This window comes from Vitis vinifera, chromosome 5 (assembly GCF_030704535.1).
Source record: "Vitis vinifera cultivar Pinot Noir 40024 chromosome 5, ASM3070453v1".
NCBI classification, from domain to species: Eukaryota; Viridiplantae; Streptophyta; class Magnoliopsida; order Vitales; family Vitaceae; genus Vitis; species Vitis vinifera.
This window is the reverse complement of record NC_081809.1, coordinates 6,907,255-6,927,375: the sequence shown is the minus strand read 5'-3', so window position 1 is coordinate 6,927,375 and position 20,121 is coordinate 6,907,255. Positions and strand designations below refer to the sequence as shown.

The window sequence follows — 20,121 nt, the reverse complement described above, 5'->3', positions numbered from 1 at the left end:
CAAAAACTATAAACAAATTATTTGGTTTTTGTCGTATCCATAAGCTATGTAAAAATCATTTTTATAACCACATACTATTTAGAAATAATTTTATATTTGATTATAACATTAGTATTATTTATTAATTTTATTTGTTATATATAACCAATTCTAATAATATTATTTTATCATATATGAAAATTGCTTTGACAATGATGAATTTCATGAAACTCAAATTTGTGGTACTTAATATTTCAAGAAAAAACTATGTATTTTGGATTCTTGATTGTGAAATATATTTTGATGCGATGAATCATAGAATTATGATCAAAGAAGGAAATCAAGTATCCCTATAGGATCGAGTGAAAGCGTTATTTTTCATTCGGCTTTATCTCCATGAAGGTTTAAAAAATAAATATCTTATGGTAAAAGATCATTTTACTCTATAGAGTGATTTGAATGAAAGATACGACCATAAAAAAACTATGATTATCCAAAAAACTCGATATGACTAGGTGCACCAGAGGTTATAAGGAATATAACTCCACATTGTTCTAAATAGGCTTTCAATTAAAGTTGTATGAAAAAAAAAATCATAGAAGAAGACATGTTATAATTTTTCTTTACTATATTTCATGTCTTAAATGTGTTCTGACAACAGTAATATCAAAAGTATAAATTTATAAAATACTTTAAACTAATATCACGTCCTTTTGTTGTTGAACAAAATAATGAGTTTTTGATAAAAAATCATCAATCTCATCCAACTAGTTTTGAACCATTTTTTGAAGGAAATGCAATATCATCCCAAGCTCATGGACTTGGACAAAGATGAGGACATGGTCACAGTCATGGAAGAAATTTCCCATATCATGGTGCTCATGGTAGTCATTCCCTAAATTTTCAAAAAAAGAAAGCTTTATTGCACCACCGTGTCACAAATAAATAAATAAAACATTTTTATGTGTTTGATGTTTATCTTATTAGCATCAAGGACTTACTAATATCATTTAAAACTAATTAACTATCAGTGAGGTCAAGATAATCATCTTTATATGATTTGATGTCATGTTAATTCACACTCATCCCAAGGTTTAACCGACCAGAGTTATACAATGAGGCTTAATCTATCTCACATAATACATCAATTTTAAGCTTTGACTCATCATGAGGCTTATGATGGTGTCTAACCATCTTCGGTCTTACATGGTCATCCCAAAGTGATCAACCTTATACACTCATTTTAGGGAGATTTTTCAGCTGTTATTTTTTCAAGAAGCAATATTGTTACATATCTAACAATCACTCTCTTGATCCCTATGATGAACCCATGATCTAGCTTTGGTAATACTTAGTACGATGAAAGAGTTACCCATCTCATTTGAAAACCAATTGACTTTTAGACGAGATGACTAAATCTTTGATCACAACATATCAATAAGACTCTAAATTGCACTACAAGAAAGAATAGATTACAAGTGACATACTTAGAACTTCATATAAAAAAGTAAAAAAAATATAATATGATAAGGACGATTAAGAAAAAAAAATCAGAACAAGTCCACGACTTAAAAAAAAAAAAAAAGAAGAAAAAAGTCAAGACTTAAAAAAAAAATTATTATAAGAAGACAAATGTACAAAACCAAATATACTTTATATTAAAAAGAGAAATGGAAATTTTAATCAAGTTTTTAAAAAGAAAAATAGAAAAAGAAAGAAAAATTAAAATTAAAAGTATAATAGAAAAATAGTTTATTTGAACCATTTTGATGGTATTAGATCAATTTTCCAATTTTTCTACTTTCTCCTTGAAATGAATATTGCAAATATATTAGCAAAAGTAAAAGAGATGACAAAAAAGTCAAATTAATCATTAGAGATAATGAATTGGGTAGTTGAAGATTATTCCACCAAGATTTTGTCAATTTAAATTTTAAAACATCAAATGCCAAATTACCCAAAAGAAAAATGTTCACATGATTAAGTTTAATATCCAAATGTTTTTTTTTTTAAAAAAAATCATAATATGGAAGGGATGAATATGACATTATTTTATGGATAAAATAGATCTTTTCCAATTATGGTGGACAAATAGACCATAGGGCTAAATCAGGTAATTTTCATGGGTCAAAAACCACTCCCAAAAGAAATGGCCCAATGGGCTTTCACAGAAGCCCATGATAAATATAGTAAGAATGAAGTGAATGAATCTGCCTACATGGTGTCTATACATAGAAATTTCTTGTTTTGAAACCGTTTTTTAGAATAGAAGAAAACAAGTTTCACAACCATTATTTTCTATTTTTTATTTTTAAGGAGAGAAAATAAGATATTTTTAGATAACATTTTTTAATTATTTTCACTTATTTTTTTAAAATAATATAAATATATAAAATGATTAAAAATAAAACATTACATACAAAACTTATATTAAAAAAATATTAAAATCAAATTAAAAACATCTCAAATTCTCAAAACAAACTTTTGTCTAATAGAATATGAGAAAACAATTTTTTAAAATTATTTCCAAAAACAGTTACAATATACTTTTTGGCCTTGTTAGTATACTTTCCACCGTCATGCACGCCACTTCACTTGTAAAGTATATATTATATATATAGAAAAGATATGAAGCAATTTTTCAAAGTGCTTTGAATCAAACATGGCCGCATCTCAAGGCTTTTCCCCATCGAACTCACCCTATAAGGTAATAAGCCATGACGAAAGTCCCGGAACTCAGACATGAGACAACCACTTCAGATTATGACCATCCCTTTTGTTGGAGAGGGAGCTCTTCTTCTACATTCCATTTCTCATCAAAAGCACTTTTTTCTTTATCCTTTTACACAGTGGTCAACTGTTTCTTTTTGTTTCAACTTTCCTCCAACTGCCTTAGTCATAATCGCGGTTAGTGGCTACTTTCTACTCATTTCCCATGAATTATTGTTGGGTAGAAGCTTGGGGGCTTGACAATGGATGGGGAAATGGCTGCTTACCAAAAAATCAAAGGAAATTGCATGATGTGGGTAATTATTGCCTCAATGTCCCCTACAAATAGAGACACATAGGATGAGATGATACCCTCTATTACCATAATGAACACCCAAAAGTTGGGCCCTGAAAGGGCCTATTCTCTTCCAAGAAAGGGAATGCATAACCATTTAGGGTAAGGATTTCCAAGAAAGGGAAGAAAAGTTGGATGAAAATTCAAATTTGAGTTGTTCATAGTACATAAAGAAATCTAGACCATTCTATAAAAATATAATGAAATTAAGATACAAATTAACGAGATCAAAATATAAAATGAGACTTTATTGTTTAACATATAATGAAAAAAGGGGAAGGAAGAGAAAAGAAAACTCCATTAATTTATAGTGAAAACCAGACCGTGACCAATGATTGGCACAAGACGAATGGGGAGAGAGGGGAGGTTGAGATGGGGGCCATGGGGCCAGGGTTGATGATTCGTCGCAGAAGTGCGAACCATCCATCCAACCGTGAACAGTAGAGGGGTGGATGAAATTAAATTTTGTGTGACTAAACGAAGGAGAGAAGAGTATGATGGCCGTTGGAACTTACAATCTTGGAAGTGGAACCCATGTCAAATTTCCCTTGGAGTTGAAGATTTTATTAAGGCGTGATACAAGGAAAGATGGGTCCATTCCCCCATTATATTTATGCCTCAATGCTCTATGCCACCACCCCTTTCTTTTACTCCACTCACGTCTCCACCCCAACAAAGTCACACCCAGCTCATTCCTCATCCCCCATGTCTCCTCCACATTCTCCTTTCTTCTAACTACCCTCCTGTTTACCCTCTAATTTCCATGCCTAACCTCTCTCTTCAAATCTTCAACAATACTACTCACTACTCACTACTCACTCCTCAGAGAAGATAATAGATCGTAAGAATTAGTTGTTTCATATTTTCTTTTTAAAAGAAAAAACAGTTTCTAGAGCCTAATACACACGTGTGTGCATGTAGGTCCCTCCCCTGTGATCTACGTAAGAAGAAGCAAGGAACAACTTATTGTCATAATTGTCAAATTTTTTCTTTTTTTTTTCTCCCTTTTTTCTTATTCTTAATTTTTAAAAAGAGTTAATTCCACCCGTCTTCGGTTTTCGTTAAATACAACTAGTTCCCATTAATTTAAAAATTCGTCAAATACCTATCTTATTTATAATTTATTTAATTACAAAATTTTAAAATATTATAACTATTATTGATTTTAATAAAAACATTCTTAAAATACCATTCTTATAATAATCACTTCTACATTTTCTACTATTAAATATAGAAATTAAATGCCATCCAAACATGGGTTATATTATGCCTAAGAAAAAAGAGTTTAGTACCAAGTGTCATAGCTTAGAAAGGTTTAAAATGAGACCCAAAATGAAATTTGGTCCATAATTATTTACTTGCAACTTGTCTCATTTAATTACCCTTGATCCAAAAATATTTTTTGGAGATGGGATAGAGATGTGGGGGGCAGACAAAGGAATTAAAGAGAAAGAAGAGGGGTAAAATGGGAATGAGAGAAGAGTAGTGTGGTTTCAAAATTAATAAGAGGGTGTTAGGGCTTTATCAAAAGGGTTAGAAGGAATAATCAAGGATGGGCCTATGCAATAATTGAGATGCAACACCTTCTCTTCAATCTCACTTTTCTGTTCACACATCACACATTAACACCTCTTCACGACAATCTACATCCTAACACCCACTTATCCTTACAATTTATTCCCTAAATTAATTTCTTGTTTTCATTATGAATTATCCAACTTTGTAAATATCCCAAATAGTACACATTTATTCAATTTAATTTAATTCTTACCCTTAATTATTTTCAATAAATTAGACAAAGAACACATTAGAGAATATTTCTTGAATGTTTTTAGGTTAATTTTATAAATTTCATTAATCATTGAATATTATGTTTTGCCCTCTCAAGGAAAGGTTTTTTATTAATATAATAGTATAATTTATTGACACAATATTTGGTACAGGTTTTTATAATTCGGGTAACAAAAATTTTGTGTTAAGTAATTGATATAAAATGTTATCAAAATATAAGAAGATGAATGAATGAAATTATGATATAAATAAGAAGATTGACTGATAATGTTTTTTGGATAAAAAAAAAATACATTTATACATTATAGTCAGACCAAAATTGATATTAGTACTCTTTTGAGGGGCAATGTAGCGGTGATTTGTTATTATTATTAATATTTACCATTTGAAAGAAGATTGAGGGATGCGAACCCAAGACAAGGACCAACAAACGAAGTGAATTTCAAAAATGACGGCGTTAAGTAACGGCGTGAACACCGACGATGTCTGCGTGTGTTGTATATAAAATCAGTGAACAGACGAGACAGAAGAAGAGCTGGTGATCTTGAGCCAAGCCACGCGATAAGCCTCCAAACCCACTTGTCCGACACCTCAAATCCGACTTTACTTCCGTAAGAATTCTTCTGCATTTCCTGTTGATCTCTTTTTTTTTATGCCTCTGTGTAATGTAGGTCGATTTTTCTGCTCCGAAACGACCCCTCTTTGATCGTCTCGGTGGTGTCGGTGTTTTGTTTTTCTGGGTTTAATCGATCTGTTCTTGGAAGCATGTTTTTGGGGTTTTGATCTGGTTTTCTGGGTGGGGTTTTGTTTGTTTTTTAGTCGGGCTGGTGTTTGCATTTTGAGGAGCTGTTTGGTTGCTGAGCAACGGAGGGAAGGGGGAGAAACGAGAGGGAAATTTCAATGCTTGCATTTTTTTTGTTTGTCTTAAGTGGGTGATTTGAGTTGGGTTTTTGATTTTCTTTGAACCCGAAGGCAAGAAATGTGAAACCTGGTTTTTTTCTGTCGGTTTCTCGGTAAACAAACGGGGTTCTTGTTCTTTTTTTTTTTTTTTAATTGCTTCCATTTGATTTTTGGAGTCTTTTCTACTTTTGTTGCTGCCAATAAAATCGTGAGCTTGCGGATTTGTCTTGCCCTTTATATATCTCTTTCTCTGTTTCATTGCCATTGGAATGGGAACTTCAATTATCTGTTTTTGCCTCCTTACATTTGCTATGAAAGCAACAAGAAAGATAAGTGGCTTCTGTGAATCAATTCGAAATTAGTTAAATCTCATTGTTTATCTTTATAGGCATAGAATTTGGCGATTCTTTTATATTTTCTTCTTGAAACAGACCTAGAATGGCTATGTTATTTTATGTCATCTCTCTTTGGGTCCCTGCTTTGATTCGGTATCTACATCTACGGTTTAATTATAAAAGTGGATCTTTATTTTATTTTATTTTTTCATTCAGGCTGTTTGGTCACCTCTTTGAGTGGTGTTAAATTCTTGCTCATCAAACCTTGGCTTCTATATCTGTTGGAAAGTGTAATGGTTATGTTTGCTGCGTCTTATTAACTAATCAACAACTTTTCTCATGCTTGCCAAAGTCATTATGATTTATCCTATCTTTCTTTCTTTGCTTCTTGGGTTTTGAAAATTTTTCCTTGTTCTTTGCTATACCCTTTGGTTAAGCCATATATTTTTGTTAAATATATTGTTCTAACGTGATTTGTGATGAGACAAATTAATGCATATAAGTCTATCTATTTTCATACAAGTCTATTTATTTTAATGTCTTTAATTAGATAATTGTGTGTGTCATAATCTTGTATTTTTGTTAAAAAGAAAGACCAGTTGGATAGGTAGCCTCATAGACCCAGATGAAACTAAATGAAATATATGCCTACAACTTGCAAGATCTATGCAGAATGTCCTTCCAGTGATTGTCTCAGTCCCCCCATCATGTGTGGTCTTTCATCTGGAGGAAAAAACTAGGATGATATAAGTGTAAACAAAGGAGGTTTTCTAATTTTCTTGTGGGCGGCTCGGTTCCTTATGGAGATAACCCCAATGTCAAAACTTGGTTGAATCAAAGAAAAATGTGTATTGGGATTAGGGAAAATACTTCTTTTTCAAGTTTCTTTAAGTAGTTGTTTTGGAATGTATTACAAAAAATTAACTTCTTTGGGTATTCTTAAAAATGGAGGAATCGCTTTACTCTATTAAAAGACTAAGTTTTGTCTCTGGAAGGCAGGGTCTTGAACAAAAGATCTCCTCTGCTAGTGTGTGAACTAGAATCATAATGAGCAGGATTTAGAGTTTCTTTATGTCCATTTGTATCTACTTTTTTTTCTATAGCTTTATACTATATATTACTTTCCATGAAGTTGTTGTTATTATTGTTGTTATCATTTTTTGTTTGTTGTTGTATCAAATGGAAATGCATCAATTATCATTCTTGCACTGAATTGTATTTGGATGGCAAGCCTATCTAGGTTTAGTGTATTTTTAGCCATGTAGCACAATTATAAGATGAGTTTTGCTGGAGATTACAACATCAATCAAATTGGTAGGATCTAGAATTGCATGATTAGATGTTTGATTTAGATATGATCCATGGTGAAAGAACTTGATACTTACCCAAAATGATGTGGTTCTGATACTTTATGTTTCTTTCTTGCAGCACAATGGGGATGGAAGTTACAGACATTTGTATGGACAATGAGCCAAATTGTGTTATGATTTATTCTAATGGTGTTTCCTGTGATTCAAGTCATGAAACTGCTCCCATTCATCATGATTTTGCAGAGTCATATAAGCACATTAATGGGGACCCTGAACCCCAAATACTGGAAGAGAAAGTGGAAGGGAAGGAATATGAAGTGAAGGAATGTACTACTGAAAGCTCAGTTGAGATTTCTCAACTCTGTCAAGTCGAGAAATGTGAGGAGCAAGAGAAACCAAGCTCAAATTTTGAGGCTGACTTACCTGAGGAGAAGGTGAAATCTGAAGTCCCCAAATCAAAGGATGATAAGAAATTAAAATCTTCTGTTAAACCTGCATCAAAGCCTGCTGTTGGAAGTGCTCGAACAAATTACACTGTTCCACAGCCCTTTGCTCTAGCCACTGAAAAGCGTGCTTCATGTGGAACTCGTCCGTTTGGGACTGAATCTGATGTTGGTACTGTTGCAAATAAATCGTCTATTACCAAAAATTTGCAAACTCCAACTGCTACAAAGCACAACCAGGTAGCTGACACGGAATGTGGATTTCTACTTTTTTTTTTTTCCCAATCTTTCTGTGCCTGTACTTGCCAGCACTCAATATTATATCATATTCTTCTCTTTAGCAGCTTCTATGAAGTTGCTATGGCTTGTAGTAATGATCTTACTCTTTGACCTGCAAGGGCTTGTCTTGTGAACATCATCAAATTTTTCGTACCAAAATTTTGGAGAAAAATCCCTAGGTATTTTGAGATCCAAAAGGAACTCTTAGGAGCACTATCAGCAACTTGTAGTGTTGTTTTTTTCAAAAGAAAGACACAGGAATTGGACTATGGAAATTTGTTGACAAATCAACCTAAGATTAGGAGCTTGTATACTTCTGATATGGAAACTTCTACATTTTCTTGCAGCAGACCTCACTTTTGGTGCCAAGGAAGCCACTGGAACCAGATAACAAGAAGCATCCTGATGAAGAAGATTCTTGTTCTGTCACTTCCTCGTATCCTCTTATTCACAGAAGGCTAATCTTGATTTATTTTTCTCAGGATACCCCTTGTTTCTTTTTTTCCCACCTCTCTCTCTCTCTCTCTCACACACACACACACACTCACACTTGCATAGATTTTTAATTCAAATTACCTCTTTACTTTTTGAATTGAAATTACCCCTTTACTATGCACAGTACTGCACCATCTGCACGAACTGTTAAGTCCAGAGCAATTGTTGCATCAGCTCCTGTATTTAGATGCACTGCTCGTGCAGAAAAACGGAAGGAGGTAGTTCTTCAATCCTTTGTGTGGGAAACCATTTTTAAGCCTTATTTTTAGTCAATAGAACTTCTAAATCATATTGAATGCAACCATGTGAGACCTCTGCTATTTTCATTTTGCAATTTTAGTTTTATTCGAAGTTGGAGGAAAAGCACCAGGCACTGGAGGCTGAGAAAAACCAATGTGAAGCAAGGACCAAGGTATATTACTTTGTCAAGTATCTCTTAGCCAAGTGTAGTTTCTCCTATGGGACATTGCTCACACAGATGTAACTTGTTTTTTCCCATGCTTCTCTTGCACGCCTTAGTCTCTTTTCATGTTTGATTGTGTAGGCCAGATAATTATTTCCCTTTTTTTTTTCTTTGATCCTCAATTCCTGTGTTAATCTTGAAACTTTTAGGAAGAGCGAGAGGCAGCAATTAAGCAATTGAGAAAGAGTTTGATGTTTAAGGCAAGCCCAATGCCAAGCTTCTATCATGAAGGACCACCACCCAAGGCTGAACTAAAAAAGGTACCACATGCTCTTGGTCTATGGAATTATGGGTTTCTTTTATACATACAGGAAGTGCACAGTTCCACTAGTGTGAAAAGAATGTAAAAGGTTGAAGACAATAAGAAACTCTGAAATCAGTGAAATGGTGTTTTGTAGTTCATCTTTAATTAAGTTCCTTGTCATCTATTCCTAGAAGCTCCAAATTTATCTTGGTTGATTTTTTGGGTGCCAGTTGCCCCCGACTCGTGCAAAATCACCAAAGCTAGGCAGAAGGAAGAGCTGCAGCGATGCGGTCAGTTTTTCTCAGGGAGACAAGGGGAAAGAATCTCGTGGCCGGGGAAACCGTCAGAGTCTTGGTAGTCACAAAGAAGACACTTCCACCATTCGTACTACTAACAGTAAGGATCAGATCAACATCCAGAATGGCAATGCTTCTTTCAAATTCAAAGATGAATCCAAACAAATGAGAGAGACAAATGAGTCAATCTCGCCGAATATGAGTGGACTGGTGAGTGGGAATATGGATATTGCTGTCCAATCTTGAGTTTCTGGTGAGTTATCTAATTTAAAAGAGGGGATGAGTCTTCTCTTGTTTCTTGTGACTGCTCTAGAGAATGTGCATTTTATTTTCCTTACCTGCAAAGACTTGTTGCAGTGGTTTGTGTAATGTATGAAGTGTAAATTTTCTGTAAGTTATACCTATACACACATAAAAAGTCCTCATTTGTTATAGACACTGTTCCTTCATCTTTCAAATATTGGAAGAGATTGCTTGCACTCATGTTCTAGTAATCTAGTTGCCTTGGGAAATCTCTTTAGACCTCGACCATTTTGTTTTGATACATGTAAGAAAGTGACTAGGCTGCCACGTTTCCCATATTTTATTTTTGATTCTTATTGAGCCCTTTCACTCAATAAAAATGAGAGTGGAAAACTGTAGAAGTGATTTCTTACAGAAAACAGAAACCTCTATTCATGATTCAGTTCATAACATTACCTGTTAACATACTGACTACCATAGTTGTGTGTTGGCTAGGAAGATTTTGGAGTTATTTACCATTTTTATACTGCCAGAGAGAGTAAGTGCTTGCCATTCAGGTGAATGGGTGGATGTATAGTTACAAGCAGAGGGACCCATTAGATGTCCTTTATTAGGGTGGAAACCCTTTTTTTTTTTCATGATTATGGTAAGCCTAATTATGAAAAGCTCTTCAAGGAAAAGAAAAAAGATGCCCATAAATTGTAAAGCATCTAGTCTTGGAAGTGTTTTCAGTAATTATGACAAAAGAAACTTTTTGAGCATAACATGCCCCATCTGTGGTAGCAAACTTGCTAGTCAAAAAGGACCCTGGCTTTAGAATTTTCACTTCTCCGTTCTTGAATATTCGATATGTTTGATTATAGTTTCTTAATTCATTTGAATTTTACTTATTGCCACAATAAAAAGACTGAACTTTGAAGATAATCAAGTTTTAGCAGTGTGTGGTCTATATTTTTATTCACCACTATTTTGCAGGATGGCCACAAGTGTAGGACAAAGGAAAAAGAAATTTCAACTTAGAAGCCTGACAAGTTTGTCAAGTGCATGGTTATGCTTTCTTGTAGTATTTTGTTATTCTGATGCATGTGGAAGTGCTTAAACCACCCTTCCCTTTACCTCTTCATTTTCTTTTCCCATACCGAGTATCTGACCAGAGGGGGACCCCATTAGAGGCTATCATTATACCTGAGTTTCACTTTCAGAACTGGAAGCCTGGCACTCAACCTTGCACAATCCTATATAGCCAAATGCCTCGTTTCTCTTAACTTCGAAAATCTGGTGGAGGCAGCCAGAATATAAAGTTTCTCAGAAACCACCCAACCATCACCACCTACTTTAAAAGAGGAGGTAAATTAACATCGCAACTAGTGAAAGCAAGTCTTAGCGTTTTGTTTTTCTAATGAGAGTGATGTTTGATCCATTATTTGAATGAAATTTTTTACAGCAAATCATTCCTTTTCTTGTGAAGTGGATTTTGCCTCAGTCAACATCAGGTTGCCTTGTGCTTTTAATGCACCTTAGTAATCTGATGAATGAGTGCGGTCCAGAATGTTGTATTAGGTATGACTTCAGCTTCTCTCTAGTATATTCTTTCTAATATCCTCAAATCAATTCAATGGCACCAGCTGTTCTTATAATTGCACAAAAGATTGAACTGAATATGGCCAAGAAACAGACAACAAATAGAACGAACAATTAATGCTATTAACTCACCAACATGATGATGTGGTTTTAGTGGGGAGTTCCACATCAAATTTTGATTCTTCTTTAATGCTGATGTGAGATTTTAGGGACAAATGGCTCCATGGTGGGTATTTAAGATTTATCTAAAACTGGAAACTGTACAGCAGTATTGTAGGTTGCAGTTCAGTAATGAATTAGTCCATGGATGGAAGGCAATTTTGTGGGTCAGCTCTCATGTTTCCAGGACAAGTTTGATTTTAGCTTCTCAGCTAGAAAATGAAAATGCTCACCCTTCAGGGGCATCTGATAAAGGTGAGGCCATCTTTGAAATGCAGAAGGCTATGACAATATGAAACTCCATTGCTTGCTGTTAACGGAATAGCTCGAGTTTCATGCACTTAAGCTCCATGCCCACACATTCACAGGTCTGATCAAGGGCTTTTATGTGCTTGGTTTCTTCATCCAATGATCAAATTGCTGTGTTGGCATTGGTAGTTTCAGTTTTTTCTCAAGCCCCTACATCATCAAAATCCAACTAATGGTATATGATACCATCTCATTTGAATGCACATGTTGTTGAATTCGAAGTGGATGAGCATTACAAAGTAAGGAAGTAACTTAGGCATAGTAAGCTCTATTCATACTTTTCCCCCTTCCTACTTTTTTCCCCTTTGTCACCACCCACTTCTTTTTCTGTTGGCTCTGCTCAAGCTTTAACAAGACAACCTGTGTTCCTTTACATTTAAGCTTGGAATCACACTATTGGGGTACACCCTCATTGATGAAGCTTCTCCCACCCCCTCATCTTCCCCTTTTCCCCAAGTGGGAACCAAAAGAGACATCCTTTAAACACCCCTGCCAAGATCATCATCAATCATCAGATACCATTCAGCTCCATTGGTCTAGTTATGGTCCATGTTTAGTAACTCAATCCATGTCGTCAATTTTCCAAGCAATGATCGGATGGGCACTATTAGTCACACGCGTCACCGTTATGAGGAGGGGGGGAGGGGCAGGTAGAAGAGCTTTTGATGGTCTTTTGTTAGATGCTAAAAGAAGGCCATTGGTTTGACCCTTAATATTGCACCAATCCTTGTTTGATTTGAACTCCATTTATTGTCAATGACGAATGGTCTTAACTCTTCATCAAAACCACTTCTATTTGTATTTCTCTTTTGACATTTCACCCTTTGCTTTCTTTAAACTAAGTCCCTGTTTGGCTTGTGGCTTTCCAAGAAACTATATGTCTATACAACCACACAGAACTTTCCTTTTGGTGCAACAAACAAGAAAAAGAGGAAAACAAAGAAGCGCAATTTCTTGGAATAGTTTTGTGGGATTGAGGGCATATGCACGTACAAATGGGTGAGTAAGAAGGCCTTTTTGTCTAGAGGTAGTTTGCCAAACACAGCCTCAGCCAGTTGTGTGTGAAAAGCATGATAGTGAGGGCGTAGAAAGTGGGACTCTCTTATGTCATTCGACCCCCAAAAAGGAACTCTCCCCTTCCTCACGTATATAAGGGCCCCATGAAAAACAATGCATGGCCATATCAAAATCAAACAGTTTCTCTCTCTCTTCCTCTCTCTCTCTCTCTCTCTCCCTCTCTCTCTCTGTGAGTGAACAGTTGAGGGGAACGCTGTCTGGTTCGAGACCACTCGCTTCAAGTACAGACATAATCTGAATGATCTCGGACCAGGCTTCATTCCCCCCAACTCAACAGTCTTCTATCTCTATATGCAGTAAGCCCCATTCTGTTGGCAAACCTTCATGCTTTTCATTGATCAATGGCTCAACTTCTCAACCTTCCCATGTCTGATCTTTCCTTCCTCAATTGGGTTTTTATTCCTTTTTCTCCTAAGAACTCCAATCCAAAGTTCCCGACGAACATATGCTCATACTGAGCTAAGGGAGGAGGCAATCTGCAGCGATTTGAGCAGGTACATGTTTTAGTTTATTTTGAAGCAAATTCAATTAGAATTTATGCCTCATACAAGTTCACAATGTGATTTTCTTCTTGTTCAGAAGAGTTTATACCCCCCAAAAGGCAACCTGAAAAACCTTGATCACAGAGGATATATTCCATGAGAATTTGTCCATCAACAGATTTAAACTGAGTTCTAATTTCAAGCAGATTAAGAAAAAACTATTGGTGTAATGTAATTTTTTCTTGTCGGTTGTTACTGGGTGCTTTATCATGCAAGTTGCTTAAGAATATTGACTGTAGAACAAATTTGTTATGAAAAGCTAAATAGGACTGTTTCAAAAGAGTATCTGGTGGAAGTTATTTTCATCAAGCTTCACTTTTTGGTCAGAGAAAAACCCCATTAAAAATAATTTTTTTCCTGAAGTTTGTTTCCAGCTACATCCATAGTCCACACTCTCTTTCGTCCTTTCCACCAAATTCTTTGAAAAACAGGGATGGGTTAGTGTGAAAATATGACTGAGAAATTCTATAACAAGAAAAACCAATGTCAATCAAACCCGTATCGAATCTTTTTGGGGTTGAATTTTTGGTGAATGGTCTTTGCTTGTGGGGAGTTACAAAGAATATAAGTTAGGAGCTTTCACTTTTCTCTCTTTTTTTGGTTGGTTTCATTTCATGAGAGAGGAGATATTCTTGGGGGCTACCCATCAAAGGTGATCTTTGATTTCTACTCCTTTTTCACCTTAAGACTGCCATCATAACAATCTCCCTTAGTCTTAGCCCATTCCACACTCTTTACCACCATGTGGGTCTGTTCTAGTAGACATCTTTGTTGGTTGCCCATACCCCACTTGCTCCTACTATGTGGTTCAGATCTCTAGTCCCAGCCCCCATGTGGGCCACATCTTCATGGGCATCTTCATGCTTCCATGTGGGGTTCAGCCCTAAATTTTGCTAGTAGTGCAGATAGAGGGGACTTGAAGATGGTGTCTACATTTTTGGTTAGCTCTTGTGAATTTGATGCCCAAAGTTGGGTTGACAAAATGGTACTTCCGTCTTTGGTTTGATAAGACTGGACAAATGGAGAAGAAGTCATTTGAAAGCTAATTACAATTTCACATAGAAAACCACAAGGAAAGGGAATATTTGCATGTAGAAATACAAGAGTTTTGTGTCCATGACTGTATCACTTTATCTATATAGAAGATGAGGGCATCTTATTCACAACAATGGTTTGGTATTTACTTGCTCTAAAATTATAATTTTTAAAAAATAATACTAATATTAGAAGTTTTTATCCATCATAAAATAATCTTTTATATAAGATAAAATAATGCTTTCGTACGTCCGTTTTATTAGGATTATTTTTCAATTATAAGCTATTTTGACAAAGTGTATGAAATAAGCATATACATAAATATAAACATGTGCATGTATACAAGGTAAAAGATGAGATTGTAATCATCATTTAATAACATATATGCCATGATTCCACAATCATACAAAATTGCATTATCACGAAATTTTATATGAAGCTCTTAGAACTATATATATAAAGCAAAGGGTAAATATGCCGGGGTTGTAATTGCACTTTAGCATTGTGGAAAATAAAGGTCCCAAAGGCTCAATCCAACACCCAAGACACAACTTTTTTCACCCTTTTCATTGAATTTTGAACCAAGAATGGTCCGTACAAGAATATAGAATGGATTGGCATCATTATGCTTACATAAGATGCCAATGAGGGGGGAGAGATATGGGGTGTGGTACAGTACTTTGTGATCCTGGAAGGGTCAAAAGAGAGGAGAGACAGCTTGAGTATGTATGACAAAAAAGTAATTCCTAGGCTCGATAAAGCCACCCTGAATTCCTTCTCCATATAGTAAATGGATTCCCAAATAACTTTTGGGTACTTTTCTTTTGGGGACTTGAGCAATTTGAAAACTCTAAAAAGCATTTAAGAGCAAATTACAAAAGAAAAGCTTAGAAAAGTCCATTTAAAAGAGTGAAAGATGAGATTTGTTGGGCATCACAACCACAAAGGTATTGCAAAAACATAAAAGTTGTTTTAGCCTAAGAGCATCTCCTTTTCTTTGTTGCATTTAATATTCAATTGTCAAATCACATTGGTGGGTAGAGACTTTGGGGACAGACGTTCATCTTTAGTGTCAAATTACCTCTCTTTTATATGATTCCAGTATTCATGTAGAATCAAAATTTATACTTTCCTTTGTGGCACGTGGAATTAGAGTTGTATTTGCTAATAATTTTGAATTCAATCTTATTTTCCTCCATTTGTTTGTGGGATCTTACCACCTTAGACTTCCTACGAATGCTTGAACCCTGTGGTCACCATTATCCTATGAGTCCACAATCAATTGCCAAAGCTTAAAAGGTAGCATTTAAGATAATTGTGGACTTATAATATATGCTACCTTTTAATTATGGACTAATTTCATATATATCTTCATAATAGATTTTTTTGCTCTTGGAGCTTGGGAGTGTTACTGACATTGTAATTGTATGCACCTGACCAAAAAGAAAAATGGTATGGATACCCTCTTCAAAATAGCAAAAACTTGAATAGAATGTTGGATAAATTAAATTTGAAAATCCAACCTAAGAAATAAAAAAGGTAGGCAAGTGTAGCAAAACAACAACCATTGTTCTTTTCAAGAATAAACTCCTTTCTACATTCGAACTTTATCATTTACTCACCAAGAAGTCACCAACATCTCTAGATAGTATGTTCACTTAGGCTAGGAGCTACATCATGTTGGAAGAAGATCTAAGGGTAATGGCACCAAAGGTCATTATCATCGAAAGTACGATGACATCTAAATCAATTGAAGGAGGAGAACCTTATGCCAAAAGAAGAGAGGGCACAAAGCATGGGTGATGAGATAGGGATTGAGAGTGGAGATATGGCCATTCTAAGAAGCAACATTGAGAGAAAGGAAAACACATGAAAGATAATTAGATAGAATAAATGCTTCTCACCAAGCTTTATAGAAAGATTTTGCAACAAATATGGAAGAAGGATATGTCAAACTTATTCCCCTCCCTAAAGTTTCTAAGTACCAAGCCTTTAGTCATTACCAAGAAAAGGCATTGGACTAATGATGACCAACACTTGAAAAGGTTGGTGGAAAACCTCTTGGAGCAAGGGCAACTACAAGAATTTGTTAAGTAGAAAGTGAAGTAAGGAAGTTAAGGGTCATCATAATTGTTGGGATAGATTCCTTAAAAGTAAGAAATGATGTAACAAGTTAGACTTGAGTTTCTATTATTCTATTCATTAATTAAATTAAGATTTATTTAAGCATTCAAGTTTACTTCACTTGTCTCATTCATGATTTGGGTGCATTAGAAATTGCACTTAAGGTCTAAGTAATAGGTTCCTTATAAGTTGATGAGTTGTTTATAAATGATTTATGGATTTAGGCAATCCATCTAAGATTGTAGTGCACTATCTCCTCATTGAATAGATACTAGTCTTGGGCATTGAGTTCCCATAGTGAGTGCATTAGTGTGCATGGTTACATATTGGATAAAACCTATGATGAATCATGAAATTGACTATTGGATAGTCACAATTTCACCAAGCTACTGTGGTGCATATATTCTCAACTTTGAGAGAATATTGAGCTAGTATTAAGGTCTTCAATGACTTTAACCTATAGATGAGACTCTAAGGTGGCCATAGATTACCTATAGATTGGGTCATTATTGATTAAGATGAGTAACAATAGGTATTATCAAAATAGATACAACGATATCACATGGGTTTAAGACATTATGTCCCTTGGGTGATTCTAAGGATTGGTGATCATAAAATTTGTGGTATTGTAGTAATTCCTTTAGTGGAATTTGACATATACTTTTGATATGCTATAATATATTTGTTGATCACATAATATAAGAATTTGAGGCTTAAGGATTATAGAAGTAATCTTGAGATGTTAATAGCATCTACCTCATTACATTATGGACACTAGTTCATGAGGAATTTACATGCAATGAATGGTTTTATCATGGATCGAAGGAATCAATTAAATTAGATTTAATCAATTTTTATCTTGATGATATGGGATATTAGAGTGTAGTTAAATCTTTTTAGTGGAATGTTGATTCAACTTTCTAATTAGATCATGAGGGAGTCAATATTTTCATATGGTTCCCAATAGTCCCCACTTGAACTCATATTCTTTGTTGGCACAAAGGTTTTAAGGATTTATAAAGAATTAATCATTTATGTATAGGAAAATACTTTGGTAAAAGTGCAAGGTTGCACAAAATTTTATGATTAATTAATTTTGATTTTTTATTAGGCTAATTAATTAATTAGAACTCATTAGGGTTAACTAACTAATTATGACCCATTGAGTTAGATTAAGTGACCCAAGCCTAAGTTGGATCAAAATCACTTAAGCTCATAGAAGATTTTATATAAACCCCACTAATTTTAGGATTAGACTCTTAACTTTTCAGACTATTAGTTTTCTAGATACCTAGTCTCCTCTTCTCTCTTTTCTCAAGATATGTAACCACTTTACACATGTGCTAAGGACCAAAAAATGGGCCATTAGGTGGAAGATTGACAAATTTTAAGATCTTTTCTATGAAAGGATATGGGTTGGAAACAATCAAACCCCAATTATGATTTCTAACACACCCTATGAGAGCAAAGTTTTGATTTTTATCATTTCTATTACACTTAGGATCATAGACACATGTACCTGAAAGCCCAAACTGATATCATATCCCTACCAACCAGCCTATTCAGAGGGATAAATGCATTAGAAGAGTATGGTAGACAAGACCAAAGGACCCTAAGGTAGCAAACCATGGTGGTAAGGAAAGTTCTTACCATGATCAAGAAAGTAGGTGCCTTTGTACATCATGAATTTTTCCTCATTATTTCTTTATTTATTGGATTTCATGCAAGAAAAACCAAAAACGTGGATGATATTAGCACATTTTTCTACAAATGAACTATTTAAACAGTTTTCTACAAATTCTTAATAAACACATTAAAAATTAGAAAATATCAAGTAACTAGGATATAATTTATTTTCTCACTATTTAAAAAAATTATTTAACTTCAACTCAATCTAATTTAAGAAAGTTATTCCTATCTAATAGAAGATGATTAAGCTAAGTTGAATTAGTTCATTGTGATTTATATCTCTTTTTGCCTAACTCCAAAATTGAAGCTTGAAAAAAATTCTCAAAAAAAGGTTAATTACTCATATTTCTTGAGCAATTATAGGCTTTTATAAAACTTACTAATTATGTGGTTGGTAATTTTTCAATATAGGATGGTTTTTTGGGTATCTTTGCTATTGAGCACCAAAAACCTTTACTAAAGTAAGGATGGAGGTAGGAGTCATCTAGTGGTGGCATGTAAATATTAAATGTTTTTTTTTTTATGATTTTTGAATTTAACCCTCTACATCTACTAGTTTGTCATTAAGCTTCTTATAATTGTCACTTTAATTTATAAGGTTCCACATGGCCAGAGAGGTCTTACATGTCCACAATTTCCTCATTTTCTATATTTCTTGGAGTTCTATATGCAATAAAAGTTTTTAATTTTGTTGTCACTAATAGTTACCTCGTGGTACCTTCAATTATTTTTTTTCTTTGAAAAAAACAAGGGTGTTGTAATTAAAACTTGTCTTTTCTTTTTTCTATTTTCTACCTTGCACTATTTTTGTTCTTGTCTACTTGAGAGCCTTATCTTCTTAATATTTTAAAAGGTTTTTTTTTCTATTCTTCTTTTTTATCTCTTTATAGGCAACAATATAAATAAAACTTCATAAGTTAAGAAACTAATACTTAGCCCTCAATGCAAGGGTGAAAAAAAATTGTCTTTCAGTTGCCAAATGTTGATAAGGATTAGGAAGGTAAAAAAGTATCTTCTCCTATTAAGAGGTTGAAATTGTTTTGAACATATGAGCCAACAACAGTGGGTCCCTTATATACTGTATGGTACCTTTCCCCAAATTGTTTTTTATCAACTAAGAAAGATTATTCACCTAATTAAATCCTTTCTTGCACCTTTTACTTAAAAGAACATATGCTTTTTAAGGCGATTTAGAGGCCTTAGATTTAGGAATTGGTTTTGGTCATCATCTACCATGTGGTATTCTCTTGAGTTCAAGAGCCTTTTATTATCTCAAATTTTCTTTAAGTGGTTTTTAGAAAGATAGCAAAAGGTAAATTCATCACTTAGCAAAAAGTCATTCTTCATTTCAACCAATAAGATTACACCCACCGACAATTATAAAGTACCCAAACATTCCTTCATACCTAGTCCTAAATCTCTCTCTTTTTGAGTTATAAGATAAGGATGAAAAGACAATCAAAGAGGATTTAAAGCATCATACATCAAAAGTTCCTTTTAAATCACAAAAAAGACTCCTACAAAAGGTGGTCTTTTGTAATTTGGGATTATTTCCTTAATACAAATGTTTTACTAGAGCATTAGGGAAAAACTAGTTGGCTAACTGTTTGGTATCATAGATGATATAGTAAGATTCTTGTTCTTCTTCTTATTAGCTGTTTTTTTTTTTTTCCTTTCTAGAATTTTTTTATTTTCTCAAAGTGTACCTATGTTGTATTATAGTTGCCAAATAATGTTACTTGGCTAGATGGTATATATAGTGT

The 20,121-nt window shown here is 34.2% G+C and overlaps 1 protein-coding gene, 1 long non-coding RNA gene and 1 other non-coding gene across 4 annotated transcripts; all 3 read left to right on the top strand.

Moving 5' to 3' along the window:
* The first annotated feature begins 5,332 nt into the window (after positions 1 to 5,332).
* Positions 5,333 to 10,082, top strand: LOC100258034 (protein WVD2-like 3). 2 transcript variants are annotated; one of them, XM_010651705.3, is made up of 7 exons: positions 5,333 to 5,445; positions 7,498 to 8,062; positions 8,452 to 8,537; positions 8,721 to 8,814; positions 8,937 to 9,008; positions 9,209 to 9,319; positions 9,534 to 10,082. In XM_010651705.3, exons 2-7 carry the CDS (start codon positions 7,502 to 7,504, stop codon positions 9,843 to 9,845), a joined length of 1,236 nt encoding a protein of 411 aa, XP_010650007.1. In that variant the 5' UTR covers positions 5,333 to 5,445; positions 7,498 to 7,501; the 3' UTR covers positions 9,846 to 10,082. The 2 variants fall into 2 exon arrangements, with proteins under 2 accessions (XP_010650007.1, XP_002284360.1); XM_002284324.4 differs by having other exon boundaries at positions 5,334 to 5,445; positions 8,449 to 8,537.
* A 2,695-nt stretch (positions 10,083 to 12,777) lies between these two features.
* Positions 12,778 to 13,872, top strand: LOC132253799 (uncharacterized). The gene is made up of 2 exons (XR_009465663.1): positions 12,778 to 13,462; positions 13,548 to 13,872. It is a non-coding gene; the product is annotated as an uncharacterized LOC132253799 (long non-coding RNA).
* Positions 13,145 to 13,244, top strand: MIR166H (microRNA MIR166h). Its single transcript, NR_127760.1, has one exon. It is a non-coding gene; the product is annotated as a microRNA MIR166h (primary transcript).
* Positions 13,873 to 20,121: the final 6,249 nt, after the last annotated feature.

Coding starts and splice junctions, on each gene's coding strand:
- LOC100258034 (XM_002284324.4), top strand. CDS start 7,502: ATGGGGATGGAAGTTACAGACATTTGTATGGACAATGAGCCAAATTGT. Junction 8,063..8,448: donor CTGCTACAAAGCACAACCAG/GTAGCTGACACG, acceptor ATTTTCTTGCAG/CAGACCTCACTTTTGGTGCC. Junction 8,538..8,720: donor TCTTGTTCTGTCACTTCCTC/GTATCCTCTTAT, acceptor TACTATGCACAG/TACTGCACCATCTGCACGAA.